Source organism: Nerophis lumbriciformis, linkage group LG03 (genome assembly GCF_033978685.3).
Source record: "Nerophis lumbriciformis linkage group LG03, RoL_Nlum_v2.1, whole genome shotgun sequence".
Taxonomy (NCBI): Eukaryota; Metazoa; Chordata; class Actinopteri; order Syngnathiformes; family Syngnathidae; genus Nerophis; species Nerophis lumbriciformis.
The window spans coordinates 8,817,030-8,835,000 of NC_084550.2; the positions used below are offsets into that span (position 1 = coordinate 8,817,030).

Below are 17,971 nucleotides of genomic sequence, written 5' to 3' on the forward strand. Positions count from 1 at the left end.
TAATAAGTACTTAATAATGACTACCGTATTTTTCGGACTATAAGTCGCAGTTTTTTTTCCATAGATTGGCCGGGGGTGCGACTTATACTCAGGAGCGACTTATGTGTGAAATTAACACATTACCGTAAAATATCAAATAATATTATTTAGCTCATTCACGTAAGACACTAGACGTATAAGATTTCATGGGATTTAGTGATTAGGAGTGACAGATTGTTTGGTAAACGTATAGCATGTTCTATATGTTATAGTTATTTGAATGACTCTTACCATAATATGTTACGTTAACATACCAGTTGGTTATTTATGCCTCATATAACGTACACTTATTCAGCCTGTTGTTCACTATTCTTTATTTATTTTAAATTGCCTTTCAAATGTCTGTTCTTGGTGTTGGCTTTTATCAAATACATTTCCCCAAAAAATGCGACTTATACTCCAGGGCGACTTATATATGTTTTTTTCCTTCTTTATTATGCATTTTCGGCAGGTGCGACTTATACTCCGGAGCGACTTATACTCCGAAAATGCGGTAGTTAAGAGCCAATATGTTACTAATTTGCATGTTAATAAGCAACTAATTAATGGTGAATATGTTCCCCATACTAAAGTGTTACCATGTTTTTTTATTGGTGCATAAAATGAACCGTGCATGAACATCACCTTGTTCAAAGAACAAAACCAACAACAGTGCATAAACTCACAACAAATTACACACCTGCAAACCTGTTGCCGTATCCGTAATACACCAATAGGGAGAAGTTTTGAGTCGGGTGTGTTTTGACCCCAGCCGAACCCCTGAAGCCGACTTACCTAACCCCTAGGGTTCGATCGAACCCAGGTTAAGAACCACTGCACTAGGGCCAATTTTTAGTGTTGCCAATCAACCTATCCCCAGGTGCATGTCTTTGGAGGTGGGAGGAAGCCGGAGTGCCCGGAGGGAACCCACGCAGTCACGGGGAGAACATGCACACAGAAAGATCAAACCCAAGACCTTCGTATTGTGAGGTACACGCACTAACCCCTGTACCGCCGTGCTGCCGAGGATAAAAAGTAGCCTGTTTAAAGCCCCCTCACGTGCCAAAGCACTGCCGAAATGGGAAAAAAAAGGAACAAATCAGAAGACTGACATTGAAAAACACAATCTTAAAAATATTTGCGTACTGCGTTCTGTTTTACGTGTACAATGCCAAAACGTCATGGTAATGTTCTGCCTCCGTGTGTATAGAATTTGTATTGCTGTAATTTCACTGCTCCCTATGAGGGCTGTAGTTCAAGTCGCTCACCAGAAAAAAGGCTGAGCAAGCCAAATGTGAAGGACAGAAGAAAAAAACATTCAAAACAACAATTTACTTGTACAAAACTCCTGAACGTCTGCATTTCTTTTTTTTTTTTTTTGAACAATTTGCTGCTCGTTGTTCGCATCCTTCAGTCGTCACTGAAATATTGTTCACTGTCCGCAGCACACAAGGCAAACGTGGTGCGCTCACGCTAATACACGGCTCAATACCAACACATAATCAACTTACGATAAAAAAATAAGGCCTCCTGTGAGCATGAGGAAGACGTGGCAAGTCGTCCATGATGATGATGATGAAGAGCGTCATCACCTGGCCTGAGAGGGAGGCCTGACGTTTGCGCACGTTATGGCCTCGATGGCTTCTTTGGGCAAAAGGGAGGGGTCGCTCAGGATGGACGTGCTGGTGCTCAGGTGGCACAGGGTGCTGCGGACCACTGGAATGAGACGCGCCCACGTTTAGCCAACATGCTATCTGATACCGTCCTACATTTGCATAAAGCTAACTAGAGGTGTAACGGTACACAAACATTTCGGTTCGGTACGTACCTCGGTTTAGAGTAAGGCTGCAGCTAACGATTATTTTTCTATCGATTAATCTATAGATTATTTTTTTCGATTAATCGGTTAATCTATAGATTATTTTTTTCGATTAATCTATAGATTATTTTTCCGATTAATCGGTTAATCTATAGATTATTTTTTCGATTAATCGGTTAATCTATAGATTATTTTTTTCGATTAATCTATAGATTATTTTTCCTTTTACCGATTATTTTCTTATTTAAAATGAAGATGAAAAAATAAATGTAGGCCAGTTTTTTCAAAAGGCATGGCTTTTATTTACAAAAAAAAAAGTATGGCCACTCAGTCAACATTGACCACAACATGACAAAATATTCTGTAACAATGTAAACATTTAAAACTTTTAACAAAATTAAAAGTAGCTTATTTGCTTTTTAATGTGCAAATATAAAATAAACATACAGTGCAAATCTTAATATTCTGCAATAGTATAAGCACTTCGAGAGTAAAATTATTGCTTATTTTGCTTTAAAATGTGCAAAAATTAAGATAAGCATCCAATACAAAAAAGTGCGTATTTCCTTGAATTGGCGCCGGGTATATAGTATTTGCATGCCTCGAATTACTGCCGGGTCAAACTCGTTTCGCAAAATAATTAGCGCATGCTTGGCCTTACCGCCGGCTCAGGATTAACGCCGGATCAAACTCGTTTCGCAAAATATTAATTTTATTGGCGCATGTCTAGAACTTCCGCCGGGTCAAACTCGTCACGTCATGAGTGACACTTCAACTGTCATCATTTTCAAAATGGAGGAGGCAGATTTCAATCATTTGAAATCGCATAAAGGGAAGAAGATTAAGAACTATTCAGTAGGATTTAAGGTCCAAGCTATTGAATATGCTAAAAAGAACAGTAAGCAGCTATGTTTTATTAATATACCGTAGCTGCGTGTGTCAAATATGAGTCATTAAATGACTCCCGCCTCCTGCTGGTAGAGGGCGCTAGTGATCCTTTTTGCGACTACCGGTACTGCAGAAGAAGACAACAAGCCACAAGAGTGAGCAGCGATCGTTTGCTTGAACTTTTAACATGGAGGATTACATATCTAAAATAAAACAGTTTTCTAAACTGGACTTTCAATGGAAGCAGGAGGTAATAATTAAAGGAATATCTCCATCGAGACAGAGAGACTTTTCAAACTGAAGAAAGATAAGGAAGACTTCTGTATACAAGTTATCAATGCTTTTGATCAGAAGCAGCTGCGCATGGACTCATAAGTAAAGGTAAGACCATATTAACGTTTTTTTATTAAATGTGCTTTTCATGATGGTATCCTTACATCACTCAAATTTATAAGCGCAGGCCTAAATTTACCCCACACCTTTTGGTAAGCGCAGGAGTGAGAAGAGGTTTTAAATTAATTAGCGCCCCGGCGGCTATTCAAGGAAATAAGGTATGCGACGCGTCGACGCACAAAAACGGCATCGATGCATTTACGTAATCGTCGTTTCAGCCTTAGTTTAGAGGTCACGGTTCGGTTCATTTTCGGTACAGTAAGAAAACAACAAAATATAAATTTTTGGGTTAGTTATTTACCAAATTTGCAAAATCTTCCACCAAAAATATTTTTCTTAGTGGAATATTTGATGTGAAGTAATAGGAACCTTGGATAGGTCAATAATTCATAATAACATTGATTTTGATTCAATATTATGTTTTGAGCAATGACAGTTTGAAAGAAAGAAAAAACAGCTTTGTTTTATTAGTCGACATTGCAACTTTTTCTAAATTACATTTAACCTTTACGCTTTTTTATTTCACTTTTGTTATGTTTTTGTTTATTTTAATAGTATTTTTAGAATGTGCCGTGGGCCTTTAAAACATTAGCTGTGGGCCGCAAATGGCCTCCGGGGCACACTTTTGACACCCCTGCTATAGATAATAAAAAATTTAATGTGATAAATCTATGGATAAAAAGCAGAGCCTGGCGACGCATGCGCGTTTATCATAACTCTCTCTCTCTCTGTCTCTGCCCCTCCCTCAAGAATGCTGCTGCGCACACAATTTGTTTTGTTTTTAACCCCTTTTTAACCCTGAACGTACATTGAAAATACATGCAACCCTAACTCAAAATGCCGGACATTTGAGGCATTTAAGAAACTCCGCCCTGACAGCTCCGCAAAAGAGGACATGTCCGGTGAAAAGAGGATGTATGGTCAGACTATTGTAGCCCGTTAGCTGCTAGGATGCCGTGTGTTGTGCCTCGGTGTGCATTGTTTACACCAGTGGTCCCCAACATTTTTGTAACTGGTCAACGCTTGAAAATTTGTCCCACGGACCTGGGGGGGGTGGGGGGTGGGGGTGTGGGGGGGGTGTTTGTTACGGACTGTATCCCTGCAGACTGTATTGATATATATTGATATATAATGTAGGAACCAGAATATTAATAACAGAAAGAAACAACCCTTTTGTGTGAATGAGTGTGAATGGGGGAGGGAGTTTTTTTTGGGTTGGTGCACTAATTTTAAGTGTATCTTGTGTTTTTTATGTTTATTTAATAAAAAAATAAAAACCTTTTCTTTATTTTTTTTAATTATTACCGCGGCCCGGTGGTTGGGGACGACTGGTTTACACAACGTGCGTTACGCTACTTAATATGTCCGTGTGGAAACTCGTTCGGTACACCTCCGAACCGAACCGGAACCCTCGTACCGAAACGGTTCAATACAAATACACGTACCGTTACACCCCTACCTAATAACAGTGGAACCTCGATTTACGAACCCCTCGTTGTACAAACTTTGAATAAAAATACGCTTTGGTGTACAATGTTTCATCCACCCATTTTGTGCCTGGCAGCACATCCATTGTAGGCGGGCTGATCGAGCTCCGGTGCTCATTCAAATCACCACAGCAGTGTTGTTGTTAGCCACTGTGAGTAGTGTGTTTTTTCCCCGTCTTTATCAAAATGTAACTATAGATGTCAACATTGTTTATGTGCTGAATGTTTCATTTATTATTGTTGCCATTTGGTGAAAGCTCAACTCTTTTAGGTTTTGCTCACATTTGCTTTCTTTTATTTAGACTCGCCGAGTTAATGCTTTTTGAAACACTCGTACCAAACATGTGTTTAACAAATAAAAACAATATCAAGATAATACTTACCGTATTTTTCGGATTATAAGTCGCAGTTTTTTTCATAGTTTGGCCGGGGGTGCGACTTATACTCGGGAGCGACTTATGTGTGAAATTATTAACACATTACCGTAAAATATAGCGACATACCGATAAAAGAGGAAGCGGCGCATTGTCTACCTTTGGAGTTGGCAGAGTTGTTTAGAAGCGACACCGAGGAAGAAGATTTCATGGGATTTAGCGATTAGGAGTGACAGATTGTTTGGTAAACGTATAGCATGTTCTATATGTTATAGTTATTTGAATGACTCTTACCATAATATGTTACGTTAACATACCAGTTGGTTATTTATGCCTCATATAACGTACACTTATTCAGCCTTTTGTTCACTATTCTTTATTTATATTAAATTGCCTTTCAAATGTCTATTCTTGGTGTTGGCTTTTATCAAATAAATTTCCCCCAAAAATGCGACTTATACTCCAGTGCGACTTATATATGTTTTTTTCCTTCTTTATTATGCATTTTCGGCCGGTGTGACTGGTAGTCCAAAAAATACGGTAATTGGGAAATAATCAACTTTAAAAGTATATGAAACAAATCTTTACCAAAGTGATCCCTGCAAACTCATACATTCTCTGCCTCTGCTCCCTTGGACTGGAGTGTGTGCTGCTTTTCTCGACGTTTCGTAAAATATTGAACGCTCCCTCCATTTTTGATTACCTCTCGAGAAACTCTGAGGAAACGTTTATCCTTTTCGCACTTTGAACGTTCTGTACAGCCGAAAACAAGGCAAGTATAGGGCATTTTTCATCGAGAAAGGCTAAATGGTGCCTGGTACCCATTGAATACAAAGCTAAATTGAGCACCGCGTGTATTTAATGGGCGGGACGTGAGCCGGACGTGACGTCAGTAGAATAGAATGGACTTTATTGTCATTATATTATATTATATATATATATATATATATATATATATATATATATATATATATATATATATACATACACAGTATATATATATACCGTATTTTTCGGACTATAAGCCGCAGTTTTTTATTCATAGTTTGGCGACTTGTATATGTTTTTTTTCCTTTTTTACTATGCATTTTCGGCAGGTGCGACTTATACTCCGGTGCGGCTTATACTCCGAAAAATACGGTATATATGTATATATATATATATATATATATATATTATATACAGTAACATCCCAGTAATTGCATGCTTAGCTTTTCCTAGACCTACAACACTTGTATGTACCGTATTTTCCGCACTATAAGGCGCACCTAAAAACCACACATTTTCTCAAAAGCTGACAGTGCGCCTTATAACCCGGTGCGCTTTACATATGGATAAATATTAAGATTCATTTTCATAAAGTTTCGGTCTCGCAACTTCGGTAAACAGCCGCCATCTTTTTTCCCGGTAGAACAGGAAGCGCTTCTTCTTCTACGCAAGCAACCGCCAAGGTAAGCACCCGCCCCCATAGAACAGGAAGCGCTTCTTCTTCTACTGTAAGCAACCACCCGCCCGCGTAGAAGAAGAAAAAGCGCGCGGATATTATCATTTCCTTTGTGTGTTTACATCTGTAAAGAGCACATAATGGCTCCTACAAAGCGACAGGGATCCGGTTCATGAAAAGACGCAATCTCTCCATCCGCACACGGATTACTATTTCACAGCAACTGATATTCCTGTGAACCGCACTGTGGATACAACGGGAGCACGTACGGTGAATATTCGCACCACAGGGAATGAGAAGTCATCCTTCACTGTGGTTCTAGCTTGCCATGCTAATGGCCAGAAACTTCCACCCATGGTGATATTCAAAAGGAAGACCTTGCCAAAAGAGACCTTTCCAGCCGGCGTCATCATAAAAGCTAACTCGAAGGGATGGATGAAGAAAAGATGAGCGAGTGGTTAAGGTAAGTTTAAGTTTACGCGAAGAGGCTGGGTGGCTTTTTTCACGCAGCTTCGTCCATGTTGATATACGATTCCATGCGCGCCCACATCACGCTGGTTTTAATATATTATTAAAGTTTGACTGACCTATTTGACTGTTTTTTTGACATTCCTTTAGCACAGTTAGATGCGGCTTACAACACGGGGCGGCTTATAGGTGGACAAAGTTTTGAAATATGCCGTTCATTGAAGGCGCGGCTTATAACCCAGGGCGCCTTATGGTGCGGAAAATACGGTAATGTAGTTTATTTGCCACCATGTAGGCATGTAGGATTAAACAATTATAGGGAATGCTTTTTTTTTAGCCACATTCAGTATTAGCATTGGCGCATGCGTGTGTGTGTGAGACAGAGACAGTGAACTCACTTGGTCTGAGCGCCATGAGGGAGCAGTGGCGCTCCAGCCACTCCAGCGTGGTCCTGCGAAGCTCAGCTAGGCTGGTGGTGGACACCATCTTGTTGAAGGACTCGAAGAGAGGCTTGACGATGGCGCTGAACTGAGGGAGCGTGACGTCAAGGCTTAACACGACAACACTGAATTTTTTAAGAGATGTGTTTTTGGTTTTTAAAATCCCTATCTCGACAAAAACCCAGCTTCAATTCCAGGGGAATTGAAGCTGGCGTCACTATAGACAACGATTTTAAACTTGACAAACAAGTCAATGGCGTTTTAAAATCGTGTTTTTAATCATCTTCGTCTTTTGGCAAAGGTAAAACCGTTTTTATCTTTTAACCTTTTTGAACAAGTCGTGCATGCTTTTATTTCAAGTGGCCTGGACTACTGCAATGCACTTTATGCTGGCATTAGCCAAAAAAACTCTCTCCCGGTTGCAGTTAGTCCAGAACGCGGCAGCACGACTTTTAACAGGGGCCAGGAAACGCCAGCATATAACCCCAATTCTTGAGAGTTTGCACTGGCTCCCTGTTCATTTTAGAATTTATTTTAAAACTTTGCTGTTTGCTTTTAAAGCTTTACATGGACTGGCACCTCATTATATCTCGGACATCATCCAAATTTACAATCCTGCGCGCGCTCTGAGGTCCGAGAGCCAGCTCCAGCTCGTGGTGCCCGAGACTAAACTTAAAACCAGGGGAGACAGGGCCTTCTCTGTGGTCGGCCCTAAGCTCTGTAACACTCTGCCCCTCCATGTTCAAACTTTTGGGGGGGCGGGGTTTGGTGGTAGCGGGGGTGTATATTGTAGCCCGGAAGAGTTAGGGATGCAAGGGATTCTGGGTATTTGTTCTGTTGTGTTTATGTCGTGTTACAGTGCGGATGTTCTCCCGAAATGTGTTTGTCATTCTTGTTTGGTGTGGGTTCACAGTGTGGCGCATATTTGTAACAGTGTTAAAGTTGTTTATACGGCCACCCTCAGAGTGACCTGTATGGCTGTTGATCAAGTATGTCTTGCAGTCACTTTCGTGTGTATGTAGAAGCCGCATACAACATGTGACTGGGCCGGCACGCTGTTTGTATGGTGAAAAAGCGGACGCGTCGACAGGTTGTAGAGGACGCTAAAGGCAGTGCCATCACGGCACGCCCTTAATATTGTTGTCCGGGTGAAAATCGGGAGAAATTCGGTAGTATGGTTGCCCCTGGAGATTTTCGGGAGGGGCACTGAAATTCGTGAGTCTCCCGGAAAAATCGGGAGGGTTGGCAAGTATGCTTAAGACCCACTTTTATTCTTTGGCTTTTAACACTACATGAGTTGTGTGGTCCTCCGTGTTTTTAAAATTGTGATTTCTATTTATTGTTTTAATTGGTTTTACCCTTTAAAATCGTTTTTAATCATATTTATTTTTATATTGGTTTTATATTTATTTATTTTTTTGTTTTTATTCAGTCATTGGTGAAGCTAAGGATAATATTTGAATATTGTTTTTAATATTGCTGTGCAGCACTTTGGAAACATTTCTGTTGTATAAATGTGCTATACAAATAAAGTGGATTGGATTGGATTGGGTCCTAGGTCAAGGGGGAAGGACTCACAGATTGTATTTGGACTGGGTCCAAATACAATCACTTCATGCCACATGTAAAAAGTGGCTGCACCGAGGCGGCAGGTTTCCTCTTTAAAGGAATGGACCTGAAAGTGATCTCTGTGGGACCCCGCATAACAGAGGAGAAACAGAAGATTCCACACCAGCAACATTTACAGTGCATCCAGCAAGTATTCACAGCGCTTCATTTGTCCTCTATCTTCCCCTAACATTTTGTTATGTTACCGCCTTATTCCAAAATGGAATAAATACATTTTTGTCCGAAAAACAAATAAATACATGTGTGTATTGTATCAATAGCAATTGTATATGTCTAAAAAACTCAAACAAATGTAAAAAAAGTAAGGGGTAAAAGTATTTCACCATTAAAAAAACGACATATCCCAATATAAACTGTCTGAGCAACTAAACGGTTCAATTGTGTACATTGAACCTACAGACTGTGCTATCTTAGTATGGAGTGATCGATCTATACCCGAAGGAATAATGGCAACAGGAAGTGAACTTGCGTAACGCCACACAAACCAGAAGTGATGCACCCAAATCCCGTCTTTCATTAAAAAAACACTAAAACCTTTACAAATCAAAACGGAAGATAAACACATTTAAACACTCAAATAAAAATGACTCTTAGAAGCCAGAACAATAATAAATATTTATGCTGACAATGAAAGAATATCGTGTGTCAATCTATTTAAAAACGAAAAAACCTGGTTCAAATATTTCAGCGTGTGTTGAAGTACTTTTGGAAGATATTTAACAATACCATCCATAGTGATAATGATAACCGTGGTAATTTTGATCACAGTAACAGTGTGTGAATATTTATCTCATTGCATCCCTACTGTATATCAGTATGTGGAATTAAATTATGGAATGGATTAACCAAAGAAATCAAACAAAGCACCAATATGATTCAGCTTAAGAGACTGTTCATACTACAAGTGTTCACAAAGTACACAGAGTAAGAATTATGATGAACATCTTGAACCCTTATCTTTTTTTTTTTTATTGAGACAAAGATTATTTATGTATTCAATATTTGTTTGCTTACTATGGTACACTATTTATTTATTATTTATTTGTTCAATGTTCTGTGACAGAGAACAAGGAAATTGGATAAAATTGCTGTGGTATGTGCTGCATTACATTGTATCGTATGCATGTTCGAAATAAACTGAAACTGAACTGAAACTTAACTGAACTGTGCAGCGATGCAAAGAAAACGCCTTATGGGCGATAGAAATGTGGCCCAGTGATGACCATATAATCTAGTATGGGACAGTGTTACAATCTGGTTACTTCTGCAACAATATGCAGTACAAAACTATAGGTTGACTATAAGTTGACAAGGTAATGGAGATTCATGGGGCTCTTATTGTAAAAAGAGTGGTTCATTCTGTGAACTCAACAGAAGCCAGAACTTTTCCTACTGCCTTAGACTTGGAGTGTGTGACATCTCTCGTCATCAACGTTCTCGTCAGATCTTTGAGTAAGTACTGAGGATGGAAATCAAGTCTAATTAAAGCTGCAAGCAGCGTTGGTCGGGCCCGCATATTTGGCAGGTGCTAGTCCTAAGTGTCCCAATACTTTTGTCCAGTTTTAGTCCTAAATGTCCCAATACTTTTGTCAAGTTGTAGTCCTAAGTGTCCCAATACTTTTGTCCAGTGTAGGTGTCCCAATACTTTTGTCCAGTTTTAGTCCTAAGTGTCCCAATACTTTTGTCCAGTTTTCGTCCTAAGTGTCCCAATACTTTTGTCAAGTGCTAGTCCCAAGTGTCCCAATACTTTTGTCCAGTTTTCGTCCCAAGTGTCTCAATACTTTTGTCCAGTTTACGTCCCAAGTGTCCCAATACTTTTGTCCAGTTGTAGTCCTAAGTGTCCCAATACTTTTGTCCCGTGGTAGTCTGAAGTTTCCCAATACTTATGTCAAGTTTTAGTCCTAAGTGTCCCAATACTTTTGTCAAGTTTTAATACTAAGTGTCCCAATACTTTTGTCCAGTTTTAGTCCTAAGTGTCCCAAAACTTTTGTCCAGTTTTAGTCCAAAGTGTCCCAATACTTTTGTCCAGTTGTAGTCCTAAGTGTCCCAATACTTTTGTCTAGTGTAAGCGTCCCAATACTTTTGTCCAGTGGTAGTCCTAAGTGTCCCAAAACTTTTGTCCAGTTTTAGTCCTAAGTGTCCCAATACTTTTGTCAAGTTATAGTCCTAAGTGTCCCAATACTTTTGTCAAGTTTTAATCCTAAGTGTCCCAAAACTTTTGTCAAGTTTTAGTCCTAAGTGTCCCAAAACTTTTGTCCAGTTTTAGACCTAAGTGTCCCAAAACTTTTGTCCAGTTGTAGTCCTAAGTGTCCCAATACAAAATGGTCCAAAGTAACTGATTTGGGTCCTGCTAATTTGTATTTAAATTTTTGGACTTTTTAGAAAATGTTTCCTGGCCAGGTGGTGTACATTCCTGCTAAATGACATCTCAACTAGAACAACTTGCGGTTCCTTACTTGTGCAGCCATTGGGGAGAAAAAAAAAGGATACAATCCAGAACTTCCAGTTCTGCAGAGTGCGCTGCTTGATGTACTCATTTAAGTCGTACTGCATGTATCCCTGCGTAACCAGTGCTCCGGTCTCTGGCAGTTGGTCGTCACAAAGACTGTGATGGAAACAGAGACAGAAGACAAGCAGTGACGCCACTGCGTGTTTGTGATGAAGGAAGTTAAAACAAGCATGCGCACGTACCTGATGGAGGCGTTGAGATGCGCAATCTCTTCCTGGAGTGTCCTAATTTCCTTCTCCATTTCCTCCCTCTCCTGCTTGAGCTTCTTAATGTACTGCACTGTCTTCTGTATCGTGTCCGCATTACTCTGCGTGACATCAAAGTGATTGGCAACTTTGCTGTCAAACAGCGGTTACACAACAAGGAGTGAAAGTGCACTCATTGTGAAAAAATGGTCCGCCCGCACACTGCTATGTAAACTGCCGCGTTCCAGCATGTTTACTTGAGTCACCACTTCATGACTTCCATCTATGCATTACTTTCCTGACTTCCCGGACTTTAAAACAAAACAGAGGTGATCATAAAAGTTTTCATGGAGGAAAGGTGCATGTACAAACCCCGTTTCCATATGAGTTGGGAAATTGTGTTAGATGTAAATATAAACGGAATACAATGATTTGCAAATCATTTTCAACCCATATTCAATTGAATGCACTACAAAGACAAGATATTTGATGTTCAAACTCAAACTTTTTTTTTTTTTGCAAATAATAATTAACTTAGCATTTCATGGCTGCAACACGTGCCAAAGTAGTTGGGAAAGGGCGTGTTCACCACTGTGTTACATGGCCTTTCCTTTTAACAACACTCAGTAAACGTTTGAGAACTGAGGAGACACATTTTTTAAGCTTCTCAGGTGGAATTCTTTCCCATTCTTGCTTGATGTACAGCTTAAGTTGTTCAACAGTCCGGGGGTCTCCGTTGTGGTATTTTAGGCTTCATAATGCGCCACACATTTTCAATGGGAGTCAGGTCTGGACTACAGGCAGGCCAGTCTAGTACCCGCACTCTTTTACTATGAAGCCACATTGATGTAACACGTGGCTTGGCATTGTCTTGCTGAAAAAAGGAGGGGTGTCCATGGTAACGTCGCTTGGATGGCAAGATATGTTTCTCCAAAACCTGTATGTACCTTTCAGCATTAATGGCGCCTTCACAGATGTGTAAGTTACCCATGTCTTGGGCACTAATACACCCCCATACCATCACAGATGCTGGCTTTTCAACTTTGCGCCTATAACAATCCGGATGGTTCTTTTCCTCTTTGGTCCGGAGGGCACGACGTCCACAGTTTCCAAAAACAATTTGAAATGTGGACTCGTCAGACCACAGAACACTTTTCCACTTTGTATCAGTCCATCTTAGATGAGCTCAGGCCCAGCGAAGCCGACGGCGTTTCTGGGTGTTGTTGATAAACGGTTTTCGCCTTGCATAGGAGAGTTTTAACTTGCACTTACAGATGTAGCGACCAACTGTAGTTACTGACAGTGGGTTTCTGAAGTGTTCCTAAGCCCATGTGGTGATATCCTTTACACACTGATGTCGCTTGTTGATGCAGTACAGCCTGAGGGATGGAAGGTCACGGGCTTCGCTGCTTACGTGCAGTGATTTCTCCAGATTCTCTGAACCCTTTGATGATATTACGGACCGTAGATGGTAAAATCCCTAAATTCCTTGCAATAGCTGGTTGAGAAAGGTTTTTCTTAAACTGTTCAACAATTTGCTCACGCATTTGTTGACAAAGTGGTGACCCTCGCCTCATCCTTGTTTGTGAATGACTGAGCATTTCATGGAATCTACTTTTATACCCAATCATGGCACCCACCTGTTCCCAATTTGCCTGTTCACCAGTGTGATGTTCCAAATAAGTGTTTGATGAGCATTCCTCAACTTTATCAGTATTTATTGCCACCTTAACCAACTTCTTTGTTACGGGTTGCTGGCATCAAATTCTAAAGTTAATGATTGTTTGCAAAAAAAAAAATGTTTATCAATTTGAACATCAAATATGTTGTCTTTGTAGCATATTCAACTGAATGTGGGTTGAAAATGATTTGCAAATCATTGTATTCCGTTTATATTTACATCTAACACAATTTCCTAACTCATATGGAAACTGGGTTTGTACTTTGCATACAAACAAAAAAGTAAGACCCCCAAAATGGTTATTATCTTGTTATCTTAATGAGCAAAATGCATTAATGATTAGTGCATACTAATTTAAAGTTAAAAAAACAAAACAAAAGCAGCGTGAAAGGCAGCGCATGTCACTTATAGGAAGTCAACTTGTAAATACTGTGTCTTTGAGTACCGGTAGTCATTACATAGCTTGTATCGGGATACAGATTTACTATGCATTGAAATAGAGTCAACACAGCAATTGTCGCTTTACTCACAGGACACCTGAAGTTGAGGGTGGGAACCAGGCAGCGAAGCGTTTTGTAGCGGTTGTTCATAATTAAACGTCTCTTCTGCTGTGCTTGGTGTGATCTGCTTTGGCTCTGCGAATGACACACACACACCCAGGTTATCATTTGGAATGGGGACCAAGTTTTTGATCATCACTTGTGGGGACCACCCTTTCTACAGGTTGTGGAGGCATAAAAAAAATGTAGGTCTTTAAATCTCTGTATTGATGAAGTAATGTGCTGATCATTCTTACTGGGGACCCTGGGGGAAAAGAGTTAATCTGGTTCATGGGGACCAAATTTAAATAATTTTGCATAATTCACACAAATTTGTACGTCACTACTGAGGACCATTAAAAAAAAAAAAGTTTTAATTAAATGATCCTCAGAATACAGCACTACAGCTGTCCTCTTATAGGAAGTTTCACCACTTAAATGTACCAGCTACAGCCCGATGAGGGGGCTGCTGTGCAAATGCCTCACACTCAAACTAACCAGTAAACATGTTTTATGGGCCAAAGCTTCAAAATCACTTTGGCATCTTCAGAATGGATCTGACTATCATTTAAAAAGGTTTCCCTTTAGGGGACCTGTTTTTTTGTCCCCATACCGTCAGAGGTCCCCTAAAAGGCATACATGCCAACCCTCCCGGATTTTCCGGGAGACTCCCGAAATTCAGCGCCTCTCCCGAAAACCTCCCGGGACACATTTTCTCCCGAAAATCTCCCGAAATTCAGGCGGAGCTGGAGGCCACGCCCCCTCCAGCTCCATGCAGACCTGAGTGACGTGTCGACAGCCTGTTTTTACGTCCGCTTTCCCACAATATAAACAGCATGCCTGCCCAATCACATTATAACTGTTGAATGATCGAGGGCGAGTTCTTGGTTTCTTGTGGGTTTATTGTTAGACAGTTTCATTAACGTCCTCCCAGCGCGGCAACAAATCACAACAACAGCAGTCACGTTTTCGTCTAACATAAAGCAGTTCGTATGCCGTAAACAGCAATGTTGTGACACTCTTAAACAGGACAATACTGCCATCTACTGTACATGCATATGTGACAATAACATCTATGGCTTTTAGAGAGTGCAGTGCACAACTGCGCACACAACAAGGAGACGAAGCAGAATGCATCATCAGAGAGGGTGTTCAGCATGGTTAGAAAAATAGTGACCGAGAATAGAACAAGGATGGACAATTCAACCCTTAACTCAACAATGAGTAGATGAGTGTTATGTGTGTGTATATGTGTAAATAAATGAACACTGAAATTCAAGTATTTCTCTTATTTATATATATATATATATATATATATATATATATATATATATATATATATAATAAAATATATATATATATAATAAAATATATATATATATATATATATAATTTGAAGAAAAAAAAAAAAATATATATATATTTATTTTATTATATATATATTTCTTATATATACTTGGTGAATTCTAGCTGTAAATATACTCCTCCCCTTTTAACCACGACCACCCCCCCGAAATCGGAGGTCTCAAGGTTGGCAAGTATGCCTAAAGGTGACTGTGTAAACAGAGCGATGTCCCCATTAAGTAAGCATTGCCAGAACAAACACACACACCACTATAATTTGCTTCCATCCATTCTTACCTACTAACGAACACGGTGGAGTCAAACATTAAATTAGACTAAAAGTGTTTTTTGTTTTTTTTACCTGAGGTGTACCGCTACTGATTGGAGACTGCTGACTGGGATCCGGGTCAAAAGAACAAGGTAAATCTTGACATGACAATCCTGGCTGATCCTGAACTGGAGACAGAAAAAAACCCCACCGTAAAACAAGACTGCGGTTTATTTCATTCAACAAGAAAACTAAAACACCCAACAGCAAACTCTAAAAAAAAAAAAAAAAGAGCAGAAAGGCATAAAAAAGGAGAAAAAACAGGAACTGTTAAAACGAACAACACTAACAATAATAATACACTTTGTAACCTACAGCACATGATAGGCAGGCCCGTTTTATCATAAAATTCAGTGGTACCTCAGTTTTCCCTCTCTGACAACATTTTTTGCCCAATTATTGCCCCGTTTTTGTTTTTTTACATCGTCCCAGATAGTGTACGGCCTAACAAACTAGTCTGCCCAAACAAAATAAATCCCACACGTTGGTGACTCAGTCTTAGTGCTTTTTAAATTGAATTCAACTCCAAAATAAACAAATTCGAGGGAACATTGTTTGAGGGTATCCACAATACGCCGATAGGGAGAAGTTTTTATTCACACGATGAGTCAGGTGTGTCTTGACCTTCGCGGCGGAGGCTCCACCGAACCCCTGAAGCAGACTCACCGAACCCCTAGGGTCCGATCGAACCCAGATTAAGAACCACTGGTCTATTCTATGCGCCTTATAATGCGGTGTGCCTTTATATGAACAAAGTTTTAATATAGGCCATTCATTGAAGGTGCGCCTTATAATCCGGTGCGCCTTATAGTGCGGAAAATGCGGTAATTGGATTTACATTATTTCTTATGACCTATCTGACTGTTTTGTTGACATTCCCTTTAGCGCAGCTCCATCTAATGGATGCATAACATAACTCCAGCCTCTACTGTAGCGTCTATTCTATGCGCCTTATAATGCGGTGCGCCTTATATATGAACAAAGTTTTAAAATAGGCAATTCATTGAAGGTGCAATTTATAATCCAGTGCGATTTATAATCCAGTGCGCCTTATAGTGCGGAAAATACGGTAATTGGATTTACATTATTTCTTATGACCTATCTGACTGTTTTGTTGACATTCCCTTTAGCACAGCTCCATCTAATGGATGCATAACGTAACCCCAGCCTCTACTGTAGCGTCTATTCCATGCGCCTTATAATGCGGTGCGCCTTATATATGAACAAAGTTTTAAAATAGGCAATTCATTGAAGGTGTGACTTATAATCCGGTGCGCCTTATAGTGCGGAAAATACGGTAATTGGATTTACATTATTTCTTATGGGACAAAATGCATCAGTTTTCGTTCAATTAGTTTTTAATTGAATACCAAGGTACCACTGCATAACGCGTTTCTTAGCATTGCTAAAAGGGTTGGCCTATTTACAAAATTAAAGATATTTTTATACAAGTTAGGACTCTGTTGCTGATAAAAGGTGGAGGGCTTTGGTGCAAGAAGGAATCCTCACCGACACGGGGGGGCGATTCCTGCTTTAGGGTGCTTGAGGGGGCGATGCATTGAGAACACTTCTGAGTTTGAGGTAGGACAGGGAATCCATAAGTCTGATGGGATACATAAACAAAGCATGTCATCATACGAGAGTTGCATGGGTTTCATGTAACATGAGTTACACCTGCTTCACAGGTGTATTGTTGTAGTCCTTTAAAAGGCATAGCTCTTCACACTGCTCTTGGATTGTATACACGGTGTGCCCAACGACATGTCTGGTGAGGATGTTGAGAACGTACCGTGAACATCACCGCTGGAGGTGGAATCGCATCCATTTTCACAGCTGAGATCACAGTTAAAGGGGAAGAAGAATTTTAATAAAACACGCACAAAAATAAAAGTATGTTGAAAGAAACTACCAACCTGTGAAGTACAGCGGCGAGGGCTTGACTGGTTGGGCTGGGCTTATCTTCTTCAAATTTTGTTTTTTGCTGGTGCTGGCCCGCTGCAGGCTAACAGGGACGGCGAACTGCGGGGGAAACACGGCGGAGGTGGAAAGCTGATTCAAGGGCGGCAGCCTGGACTGAGCAGGTGGAGCTGGTGTGCACGCAGAGCGGGCGGCGGCTGCGGAGGGGTGTGTGATGATAGAGGGCGCTAAGGTCTCATCCAAAGAATCCAGGGGGGCGGGGGGCCGAGGTTGTGCCACCAAGTCCTGAATGGGAAGGCACGGAGACACCATGGCATTGTGGGTGGAGACGTCTTCGTGGTTGCCCAGCGCCACTTGGCCGTGATAGTGAGGCAGGTAGTTTTCCACGATGGCGCTATCACTGCCAACACTGGCTCCACTAGTCTGAGAGGTCAGGGGTGAGGGGATGGCCATGTGGCTTATGGGGAACATTAACTGGTCCTGCTGGGAAAAAACACATTTCCTCCTT

At 40.4% G+C, this 17,971-nt stretch overlaps 1 protein-coding gene across 6 annotated transcripts in view; it reads right to left on the reverse strand.

Moving 5' to 3' along the window:
- Positions 1-214: 214 nt before the first annotated feature.
- Positions 215-17,971, reverse strand: part of mlxip (MLX interacting protein) — a 59,335-nt gene continuing 41,578 nt past the window's right edge. For 2 of the 6 annotated variants that reach the window (XM_061933106.2, XM_061933098.2), the window contains exons 9-17: positions 17,460-17,946; positions 17,336-17,379; positions 17,056-17,149; positions 15,580-15,674; positions 13,866-13,970; positions 11,652-11,776; positions 11,451-11,565; positions 7,290-7,419; positions 215-1,734 (exon numbers count right to left, since the gene is read on the reverse strand). In XM_061933106.2, the coding sequence (XP_061789090.1) occupies positions 1,607-1,734; positions 7,290-7,419; positions 11,451-11,565; positions 11,652-11,776; positions 13,866-13,970; positions 15,580-15,674; positions 17,056-17,149; positions 17,336-17,379; positions 17,460-17,946 (1,323 nt within the window). In that variant the 3' untranslated portion in view covers positions 215-1,606. The remainder of the gene's footprint in view (positions 1,735-7,289; positions 7,420-11,450; positions 11,566-11,651; positions 11,777-13,865; positions 13,971-15,579; positions 15,675-17,055; positions 17,150-17,335; positions 17,380-17,459; positions 17,947-17,971) is intronic. The other 4 variants (XM_061933075.2, XM_061933091.2, XM_061933068.2 and 1 more) reach the window with 3 other exon arrangements.